Source organism: Amblyomma maculatum, chromosome 1, assembly GCF_055883805.1.
Source record: "Amblyomma maculatum isolate TAMU_Amacu chromosome 1, ASM5588380v1, whole genome shotgun sequence".
Taxonomy (NCBI): Eukaryota; Metazoa; Arthropoda; class Arachnida; order Ixodida; family Ixodidae; genus Amblyomma; species Amblyomma maculatum.
In genome coordinates, this window is record NC_139344.1 from 285549050 (window position 1) to 285560518 (window position 11469).

Here is an 11469-nt window from a genome sequence, read left to right on the forward strand (position 1 = left end):
TGCACTTTTCAAAGGTGCCTGTTTACTATTTGCAGTAAAATGTATACCTTTTAAAGATACACAAATAAATAAAACCCTAAAGCCTCAAATCAATAATCTTATCCTTTAAAATATTACGCTTGATAGAAAACCACCATGGGTTCTATTCTGCTTTGTTCTTTTTGATAATGGTTATTACCGCTTCCTTCATGCTTTCATTCACGGAAGATACAAGATGCCTAAAGAAATACCTCTGCCTTGCTTTCAGGTAGTTACTGTGAACATACACACACACATACTACTTTGTATGGCCCCAAGCGAAATATAGCTGCATGCCAAATATTTGCTTCTCTTTTTCTTCTAAATATGTCGCTTTATGTAAAAGAAATATAGTCACTACACCACATCTTTTAAGCATTAGCTGCCAGCAGGCAAAAGCTACCTTCAAGGCACAGTACTTTCATAGTACAGTAACATGAAAACCTTGAATTTCAAATTATGCTGTTCTGCAAAAGATGCAGGCTGGGCAAATTGCTCATGATGCCTACATGCAAACAGGTATGGCACATAAAACAAAAAAGTACACATCACAACAGAAGCTGATGGTGATCACTATTTTCTGGTGCATAAGATGCATCCCTAATATTTAGAGCATTTCAATGAAAATGTTTGTACATAAGATGAACCCTTGCATAAGACGCACCTCTTATTACAAAATACTTCAATCCCCTTCCAAACAAACAATATTCTGCGGAAATACCACTCCATGCTAAAATTATGTTACGAATGCCAGACGAAAATATTCCCAGAGACACCAAGGGTAACATACATACATAACACAAACCTCAGAAATAGTCTAGTGCATTCTAAACTTGACATCAAGCGTCCAACAGAACCACATCCTGTCTTACAACCCAGGTGTAAAACATGCAATCATTTACAAACGGACACCACGGGTAAAAGTACTACAAATGATATCACTTTTCACATAAAGTAAGGCTTTAACTGCACATCTTCAAACGCTGTCTACCTTCTAGAATGCTCCTTCCATCATAAACGGTACATCGAAGAGAGAGGGAAATCAATGAACATAAGGCTAAATTAAATGGTCATCGGGCAGACACAGCCAAAAATCTCAGGAAAGCAGTTTCTCAGCATTCAATCAGAATGGCCATAAGTTTAATGAAATTAAATTATTTATTCTCCAGTTAGGCTCTACATGTTCAAGGGAGAGAAAATATGGGGAGGCATATCTAATTTATAAACTTAGAACTCTGGAACCAACAGGAATAAATATAGAAAGAAACATTAGAATCCTTTAAATATATTCCCTCTGCGCCCTAACTAGTTAGGAAAACAATCCCATAAAGCGGTAATTGGCCAGTTTATTCGCAGCACATATACACTCCCCCCCCCCCTTCCTTTTCCGCAATAGCATAAGCTGCACATATTTTTCCAAACTCTTCTTACTTTGGTTCCCCTTAGCATCTTTTTCTGCAGATAATGTCACTCAACCTTGGCAGGCATGGTTTACTTTGACTTGTTATTATTCTTTTTTTTTTTCAATTGTCCTTCTGTATTCCTTCTGGAAACTTCTCAATAACTATTCCCTTGCAGCTGTATTGCTCATCAGGTCCCTTCAGAATATCTGTCCCTTTTCAAGAAACATGTCAGCATTGAACCTGCTTTAGGTGCTGACTCATCTACTTTGCATGGTAGTTTTTTCCTGCTGCTGCCAATCTTTATTTTCTTTTTTAGGTAAGGGGATTACCAGTTCCAGGCTCACATAAATTCATACCCAAGGAAACATTCTTTTACTCCTTGCCCTGCTTCTTTCTCCCCCTGCCTGCTTTTCTTCTCCAGAGGCAAAAGTTCATTTAAACCTTGCCAGAGATGATTGTACTGCTCAGAGGAAGACAAGTCCCCTTATCGAAACATTGACTCGGCTAGCGAACTGAGGCTCCTCCTCAACCCTTGTTCAGTTCTCTTTCACACTGTGTAACCATCTTCGTTTTCTCGTTCTGCCCTGGACCCTCAACTTACCCAGTAACGGCAAAGGGAACTGATTATATATGCTTACAACTATTGTGAAATGATTAAAAAAAGAGAAGCAATACTCACACTGAAAAATACTCTCACACAAGAAGAGCAGAAAATTTTCATTTTTACTCTAGGCTTGCAAAGGCCTCATCTTCAGATGCACTATCAAGAAATTCACCAATATCTGGCAGCCATGCTGACACCCCTTCACACTCGCTTCTCTGATCCCTGCCGTGCTCACACGACGGGTGCACATGGCGCAATGCACTCAGGAAATCGAAAACACACATGCAGTAGCCATGAAACAATGTTGCAAATAGCAGCTGGAAAAGTGACTCAACTTCTCCTGGCTAGTCTTGCAAGTTTGGAGGGGCGAGGAATGCAAATGTCACCACCTTCTAGCATTTCATATTAGTAATGTTTAGGGCCTGTCAGACGACTGTAGGTTTCATAATAACAAAAGTCCATACGCAGCCTTTTCATCACAAAATTCCCCTACAACCATTGCACAAAATAAAACACACACATACACAAGATACGCCGTTGTAGTATAGACCATTTCACGACCCCCGGAGAAATTAGTTTGACTGGGCTGTTAAGGTGGGTAGTCGTCCACTCTTTCCTGTGCTACGAGAGCAACCCGGTGCCCCAATATGGTAGTGCCCTTCCCCCTTCGGCAAAATCGTGTATGGGCACCATGCAGGAGTAACTCGTGCCGCAATGCGAGCACCCTTCGCAGAGGGAAGGAGATTTTTGTAGTGGCGGGTGTGCCCGGCCGTGCCGCAGAGACTTGGCGAATCTGCTGTGTGTGGGTCGCACTAGCCGTTCTTTCTTTCTATTCGCGGCATTCTAAGGTCACAAATGAATTGCTAAGCTGCAGTCGCCGGGTTGCAAATAGTTTCACTGGCCTGATAAAATATTTTTCACGTCTCCAAATAAGCTTTACAAAGCGAAGCGAAGCTAAGCTTGGATCGCTGCCATTCAACGAGCAGTGAGCTGGCAATCATGCCCAGATTTGCCGCGTCGCAGATTTTCGGCGAAGCGTTTTTCCTAAAAGAGGACACACCACCTTCACCTGCGCTATCGGTCTTTTTCAACTCGTCAAAACAAAAATACATTGAGCAACTCATAGGCATCTGCACTATCTGCATGGTGCCAATTGGCATTTCTTCTGTATTTTTTTTTTCTCGGAGTAATGCGATATTGCGTCCTGTCTAATCTGTTTCCCAGCAATATGCTGTCATACAACTTTTCTATTGTATAATTGTCTGCATATTTCATGTTGTATGTCCTTATTCAATTTTTTGGGGTCAATTTCTGTAAACAGTCCTCTCACGAGGTGGGTGGCCCTTCGTCAGGTGTCGAAACACATTTTGCCTGCTCTCCTCCGGTTTTCATTACTTTTGTAATGCAAAAGTGCCAGCTGTCCGCTTTGCCCTCCTCTGTTGATGTGATTCATAGAGCCTTCATCTGCTTTTCCATACACTTTATTCATTTAGTTGTATTAATGACGTTTTGACGTCTACTGAGCTGTTGAACCTCGAATGATGAACTGTTTCTCATGCCATACTTGCTCAATAGAGACTAGTAACATTGGTAAATATTCTTTTTTTCTTTTACTTTTCGTGGACGCTCTGAACTGATCTTGCATTCATTACACGCTGTCCTGCTCCAAGCAAGTGGTCGAGCGGCTTACTGCCACCTGTTACCTTCCCTGTCCTAACTTATTTTTGTGGCAGAGGACTTGAAAGTACGGTGAAAGAGGCAGTACAAAAGCTAGCATTCAAGTCAGGATTTGAGGCAGGACATTCTTTCAACGAAAGAGAAAAGTAGGCATGCTACAATCCCTACATGTCTGACAAAGACGAAAACATGCATGTGAATTAGAAACCGTAGATTGCCTGTTGTGCTGTGCTGTAATGAAATTTTCCATTTTCATAGCTGTGTCGCTGTATCAGCGAGCGTGTGCGCGAGCACCGCGTGGACGGAGCTATCAGTGTGAATCTGCCATCCTTTCTTTTATTGTCGAGAAAAGTGGCAACCACCTCACCAGAAAAGCAGCTAAAGCTTTTCAGAAGTCTTCTAAGTAGTTTAAGTGCCTGCGGCGTTGTCAAGCCCTGACAATCGTTCGAGCTTTCAGCCTTTTTGCATTGTTCATTTTATTTTATTCTTTTTTTTTCAGGCTTTTTTTTCTCCTCTTCAGCTCCAGTTTCATTTATTCCTATTCTTCTCCCATACTCTTTCCAGCCTTCTCCGCTGCCTAATTACCCCAGCTTTCCCTTTTTTTTTTCTTTGCAGCCAGTCCCGCTTGGAGCGTTCAATGCTGGCTTTGTGTGAAGCTGTACCACACGTGGGAGGAGGGGTGTTCGCCACAATTTTTTTTTTATTTTTCCACATTTTTGCAATGTCTTTGTATCCCCCCCCCCCCCCGCCCTCTGCTTCGTTTTTTTTCTCGGCCTTTCCCAACTGCGTACTCTTCTCCTTCTGTCATCTTCCATTTCTCATGTTTCCAGCCTAGAAATAAACGCCCAGCAGGCAGCCAGGGCTCGTTCATGTCTCTCCGTCTTGTGTCATGTGGCTCCTGCATTGTTTATGCTTCGCTACATCATTCCAGCTGGCCGAAACGGTCCCCATTTCACTGCGCAGATCCCAATTACATTCCCACGGCCGCCTCTTTCAAGCGCGCGCCTTGCCCAGGTGGCCGCGCCGGCCACTACAAAAATCCTCCGGCGCCCACTCGTGGCGCTGCCTGTTCACCACGAGTGCTGCCCCCTGGGTTTCTGCACGGAGACCCATAGGGCGCAGTAGAAAAATGTTTTGTAAATAACCCGCATCTTACACACTGGAAAATATAGTAACTTTTATGGCGCAAAGGCAGCTTCAGCCAGACCAGTGCTATGAACACAAGGCATTCTGAAGACGTGGTCAAAGACTCATTTGCCAAGCAATTCACAACAGCTAAGCCAAGCACCAAGCTTGTCCCCATCTTATCATCGTAGGTCCTCACGGCACTAGGGATCGAACCCTGCATTTCCCGCATACTAATCACAACAAAAGCTAGTATTTCACTATTTCAGCCTTAACAGTGCCCATACTGATTGACAAAAATTTAATGTCACTTTAGAAGCCCATTATTGTGCCACCCATAGACTGTCCATATTAGCCCCTTGATAGTTTCAGTCCACAAAACATCTCAAAGAGGGCACGATAAATGGTTGATTGAGGCTGGGTGCTGCACTTATCTATAACAAATATAAGCATGGGAGAAACCTAGGCAAGGAGTCCAGAAAGACCTAACATAGCCTAAATGCAAAATACAGACAACATTGCCTCTTCCACATGACATACCAGTGAAAAAGAACTGCAAAAAACATCTGAGTAGTGTTCAACTTTCAGCCGTGCGTCACATATAGTTTGAAGTTATTAAATCAGCTGCTTACACCATAATGAATGTGCTTTTAGTTTATGCATTAGCCATGACCTGACATCGGTGTTCTCTTAACTGATGAATACAAATGCAAATAGAACTTCTTAGAAATTTAAAAAGTGCTCAGAAAAACTAAGATAAGATAACTCTATGGGACAAACACTTGTTGGGCTAGTTAGTATAGCATCCTAAAAATTTGAAAGCACTCGGAAAGACAAGGACGAGAGAACCATACGAGACACACACTTGCTGGGCTGGTTGGTATAGCACTCTAAAATACTGAAACTTCTCAGAAAGACAAGGGCCAAAGAACTATATGGACAAAACGTTAGTCCAGCAGACAACTTTGTTAAATAAAATTTTCTAATGCGATTTTGGAGAATGCCTCACAGAAGCACAACCAAGTGCTTTGACCACAATTTAAGCATTTTTGTGTTTTTTTCCTCTTTTAGACAAGTTCTTAAAAGCCAGCTCCAGTGCCTTTATTTCAGACATGCATGCCGACTTTCTGCTTATCCTCCTGATCACATGCAGGCATTGCAGACAATCTATTCACAACAGTTTCCTTGCATAAGAGTGGGGAAGTGCAGGGAAACAAAGATATCCTGCCATGTGCCACATTGTTGAGTCAGGTTTTGCACATCTGCACCTTCTGTTTTTCCATCCTAGGGCTGCCATGTAGCATTTCATTTTAGAGATGAACTGCCTGGAATTTTTCAAGCAATTTAAGGAGTGCATCAAAATTTAAGGAGTTCCGAGGACCTTTATAACAGTTTTTCAAAAAACAAGGGCATTCAAGAATTTCAAGAGCTTGTTTGAATATGGATACCTTTGTCACACAAACACCCGATACGATGCTGACCAAGCTGATTAGGATCAAACAGATTACAGAGCTAAAGCTGCCACTTAGCCACCATTACCTAAAGCATAACTAATACTTTCGTCACACAATGTTGTTTGATCCTTACGTAACTCTATCTGCATGCAGAACGAGGTTGTCACACACTGCAACTTGCAAGCGCAATCGAGCCTGAGCTTGCTTGGCTCGAAACCGCTTTCTCAAGCACTCTTGAGGTTTCAAGCACATTCGAGAGAGGGCACATCCTGGACATCACCTAAACCACACGAAGGAAACTTTTCAATGGTCATTCAAAATGCCCATGTAGCACCGGGTGCTTCAATCCTTCTTGAAAAGCTTAGTGCAGATCAAGTTCAATGAGGATCAGAAGTGTTTGTGTGACAGAGGTATTAGATATTTCTGTTTTTATTAAGGTATTAGTAGTCTTCACACTAAAAAAAAAAAAGAACCGCCTGCTTATGCGTAATAGTGATATTTTAATCAGAAGGGTTTTACTACCTTTACCTGATAATCAACCCATTAGTTTACTACAACTTGTACAACTATAGGTGCATGCCGTAACACCTAACGTGCAGCAAGATAATGCCCCATAAGTAATTAAGTTCCGACGTGCAACAGTGCTGCATTCCGAACGTGCTTGGAACTTCTATTGCGATTGGGCTCGAAAGCCAAAAGTTCCCATGTGACGGTGGAATAAATATATAACATAATGCATAACAATTATTACAGGGTTATTAGAAAATTAAGTGTTGCCCATGCCATACAAGCACTGAGAAATTATTGAGGAACTTTGTATTACTTGCTAAGTGCACAGTGCTGAATTAAAAAAGACACTGAAAATTACCAAAAATTTGTAAAAAAAGGAGTACATAAAGAATACGACAGGGGGGAAACAGAAGTGGCCTATAACTTGAAATAGAGTTTTGCAGACAACCACAGCCGAACTATTAACCACCACCTAACACACACATGGACGCACCTCATTTAAACACACTGGAAGAGTACTTTTGAACTGGAAACTCCCCAGGTCGGTGACACTGAAAAGCGATACAGTATCACTGAAAATCAAAGAACAAACATACACTACATCAGTATGTTTCTTCTTTCACACCATCTGCTTTTAGTGTTTGAGGTTGGGAGAACCTTAGCACAAATGAAAGGGACTTGCCTGTACGCAGCCACCATAGGAGCAAACATGGAGTCACCATCATACACATACAGATGGTCCCAGCCACACTCAGTCTCAAAATGTGTAAACTCAAACCTAATAGTTGCATTGCGGATGCCACTCTCAATGAGCCAAGTACACTTCATGTCTTTGCTGTAGTTGCCTATCCCATTGGTTATTACCCCGTTTGGCTCTGTCAACCTGAAAGACAAACAAGGGTTTATTGTCCTGAGTCATTAAAATCTGCAAAAAGAGCGGCTCAAGACAACAACAAAAGTGACTGCAGCAAATAGAAGGCAGCTGAACCTTGGTACAGAGTGCTTGCAAGAGTTAGTGAACAGAGATGAAGAACAAATGTGTGTTGAGGTGCATACAGATAAACTACAACAGAGGTGTAAAAAATAAATCTCTTGACTTCTGAGATTAAAAAACCGTAAGATCACTTTACTCAAAAATAAATGACGTTTTAAAATATTTATTTGCACACCTGCCATGATCTGCCTAAAAATTTCATGCAGCAACTAAATAAATTGTGGTCTATTAGGGACACTGCCGTGAAATGGTCCTGATTAATTTTTACCACCTGTCATTTTTTTAATGTGCACCGACATGAGACTGCACATGGGCAACTTTTCATTTCACCTTTACAGAAGTACAGCTGCTGTCTGCAGCATTAGGTTGACAGAAGCAGCATAACGTGTTTTCAGCACAGAGAAACAATTTAACAAGTTAACTGTCAACTATGCATAAAAATGATACTCCACGATACTGAAGCTGGCAAAAGATAATCATAATTAGCATTCCATTCAATAATAGTCATGAAAGTGTCTAAGCATTCATAGTTTGGAAAATGTTACAACATAAAGCTACCAAAGCGTGCACTGTTCAATTCATTTAACTAGACCGCGTACAATCACACCACATAATGCAAATCCCTGAGGCAGAAAACGCTAAATTTGCTCATTATTAGTCAATGAAAACCAGGCAAAAGCAACTCCAGCCACTTTGTAAATAAACTCTTCACATTAAAAGCAACATGTAGGGTTTGGAATTGACAGGCACAGCTTCGGAGTGAGAAAACAGAAAAGCAACGTCGCACTGCACACTCCTGAACTAGGAATATTCCAAGGATACTTGATACGATGCATCTTTCTTCGCAAAACCAGTCCAAACACCCGATTATCAAAACGCGCAACGCTCCTTCTCCATGCGCTGAACTTTGACACGACAAATGCTAACCTGAGCGCGGTTGCAGTATATAACGCCCACAGCATTCGACCGCCACCTGTTACTCAATTAAGTGCTGCACCGATTCTGCTGCTGTGCACAAAGCTTCGACCTGCATATGAGCCGTTCATTGCAGATCGCAGATTTGGGGTTGCAATATGTATGTACTACACAGCGTGCAGAACAGAACGAAGCCACCACAAGACACCTGAGGCGAAAAATGCTTCTAGGCTAGCGTCATTTTAGCAGCATCCCAGTCTTTCACGCCTCATTATGCCTTAACAGCCATCACTGTTCAACACTTCTCTCAGCTGCTACTAGCATACGCTGTCAGTGCCACGCGAGCAAGGATGGAAAGCAATGTTTCAGATGCCCCGAGAAAGCGACATCAAGAAGGAGGGCATCGACCAATACCACCGCGAGGGCATGGCGCACGGAACGACGCTCCGCACAGAGCCGGAAGGTTTCCTGGTGGCGTACCACCGCTTGACAACAGCACTGTGCAAACGAACGAGCAGAAATATCATTTTACCTCACTCGACCACCACACCGTTGACACCCAGGGCCCTGCCAGCCAGGGTAACATAAACAACGTCCGTCCCCTGTGCAGTTCCCATGCCAGCACTCTGTATCACCGCAAAACGTCCTTTGGGCATCGGAGAGCTGCCATGCGCACAGTAACAGCACGAAGAGTATCATTAGCCAGCATCGTGGATCGAATAGATGAAGCCGTTTTCTTCTAGACTTTCTTCTAACCATACAAAAGCAGATAACAAATTCCATCATCGGAGTGCCATGTCCTCGGATATTTGGGCGGACGTGGGAAAACACCGCCAGGGTCGCTGCCGTCATCTGCATCAGCAGACATCCCAGCGTTTCGGCGTTATGCTCACTCAAAAACTTGACTATGAAGAGGTTTAGCTCTGATTTTTATAGCAGTACGGTAATAAAACTGAAATCTCGCTTGCCTAATGCAGTGAAAGCTATGTAACGCAGTAAAATTCCCCGTAGTTCCCAATATGGCGCCATTTTTAAAGTGCACAAAATTTAATCGTACAAATGCAGCGCCTATAAATTAACTAGGAGTCGCAGCATAGTTCAGGTAGTTCAGGCACGCAAGGAAAACATATACTTAAGCCCTGTGGCTCTCAAAAAAACTTCAGTGGTGCTCAAGCTCCAAAATATGCGTTATAATCGTCATGTTAATGAACTGCACATAAGGCTATAGTAGGAGCACATTCAAAGAGAAGTGAGCGGGAAAGGGCGACGTAAAGCCCTATAACTGAGTAGTTTCCTTCTCTACCTTCCCTTCAGCCCATAGAGTTCCTTACACTACCTAGAGGGAAAGCTGAGGGCGCTGCCCTTCAGTCACCATGGGCGCGCTAAGAATTATGGGCCGGTGTGCTACTTGTTGCGGGACAGTCGGTTTTTCTCGGGTACGTGGAGTGGCGTTACTGCAATGTTTCTTTTTCGTCATCATCATCATTTGAAGGTGCGTACATAGACCGCGAAAGCCATAGTAGCGAAGGCGCAAAAGCAGACGTCGCCAATAAATAGTTTTTAGTCCCGAAATGCCACTAAAAACTTCCTTAAGTGATTGCACAACCATAAGTATTTTTATAACGTTTTTCTGTTTCAAATTTTGCCTATTAAGTGCGAAATATTGGTATTTGTGCTGCTCAAAACTAAGCCAATAGGAGCAAGAGCCATCGCTTATATTGGATAAATCTCACACTGACATGCTGTTTCTCTCTCTTTTTGCAATTTATAGTCACACTATTCAATCTTAGGACATTATTTACGGTAGAACAACGTTTATCTTTGCATTAGTTTTGGCCAAAAGTTGTAGTTCTGCACTCGGTAGCTCTCCGGCCCATGATGCTTTGAGCGCCCATGGTGGCTGAACTGGCCGTCTGGAAACTCCATGTAAACTCCCATAGACGGCAGCACAGCTTTCCCTCTAGGTAAGAGTAAGAAACTCTATGCTTCAGCCCCCATGGTGCCGTCACATGCTAAGTTGTCCCGATAAATAAATTTCGTGTTTCACCAGTGCACTGAATGTTATCAAATTCTGTCATTCTCTTTATTGCAGCAATACAGATGTACAAAGACATGTAATGAACAGAAGAAAAGCCATGAGTTGGTTTTTAGTTTTGGTTTTAGGAGTTTAACGCCCCAAAGCGACTCAAGTTAGACTCAGGCTACGAGAGATGCTATAGTGGGAGGTTCCGGAAATTTCGACCATTTAGGCATCGCACAGCACACGGGCGCCTTGCTTTTCACCTCCATTGAAAGCGGCCGCGGCGGCCGGGATTCGATCCCGCATTCTTGCGCACAAAGTCGAGCACCCTAACCACTCCACCAGCGCGGCGGTGCAGAAGCTTTTGCGTGAACAGAAATGAACCTAGATAGGATATGACCATGCATTTTGCTTATTTATTTATTTATTTATTTATTTATTTATTTATTTATTTATTTATTTATTTATTTATTTATTTATTTATTTATTTCGTGGGCATTAGAGATACGCTGAACATATCCTCCTGAGACCCGGTTATAGGGATTTGTCCAATATATTGGACACTAAGTAATCAGACAGTACTCCGGTACTCCTATGCCAAGGCATTCATCCTCATAAAACCCTGCAGTCCAATATATTGGACACCTGCTAGCGCCATCTATGCAACATAGATGAAAACGCATTGTTCAAATTCCCGCCAAAACTTTTCAAAAGGGCGTCATTCAGCGGCGCGGCGTTTTATGGCACCT

At 42.6% G+C, this 11469-nt stretch overlaps 1 protein-coding gene across 2 annotated transcripts in view; it reads right to left on the minus strand.

Moving 5' to 3' along the window:
* Nucleotides 1–9533, minus strand: part of dsd (attractin-like protein dsd) — a 153137-nt gene extending 143604 nt beyond the window's left edge. The window contains exons 1-2 of one of the 2 annotated variants that reach the window (XM_084591538.1): nt 9233–9533; nt 7474–7674 (exon numbers count right to left, since the gene is read on the minus strand). In XM_084591538.1, coding sequence (XP_084447664.1) covers nt 7474–7674; nt 9233–9486 — 455 coding nt within the window. In that variant the 5' untranslated portion in view covers nt 9487–9533. Of the gene's footprint in view, nt 1–7284; nt 7424–7473; nt 7675–9232 lie in introns of those variants that run through there. The other variant, XM_084591539.1, reaches the window with a different exon arrangement.
* Nucleotides 9534–11469: the final 1936 nt, after the last annotated feature.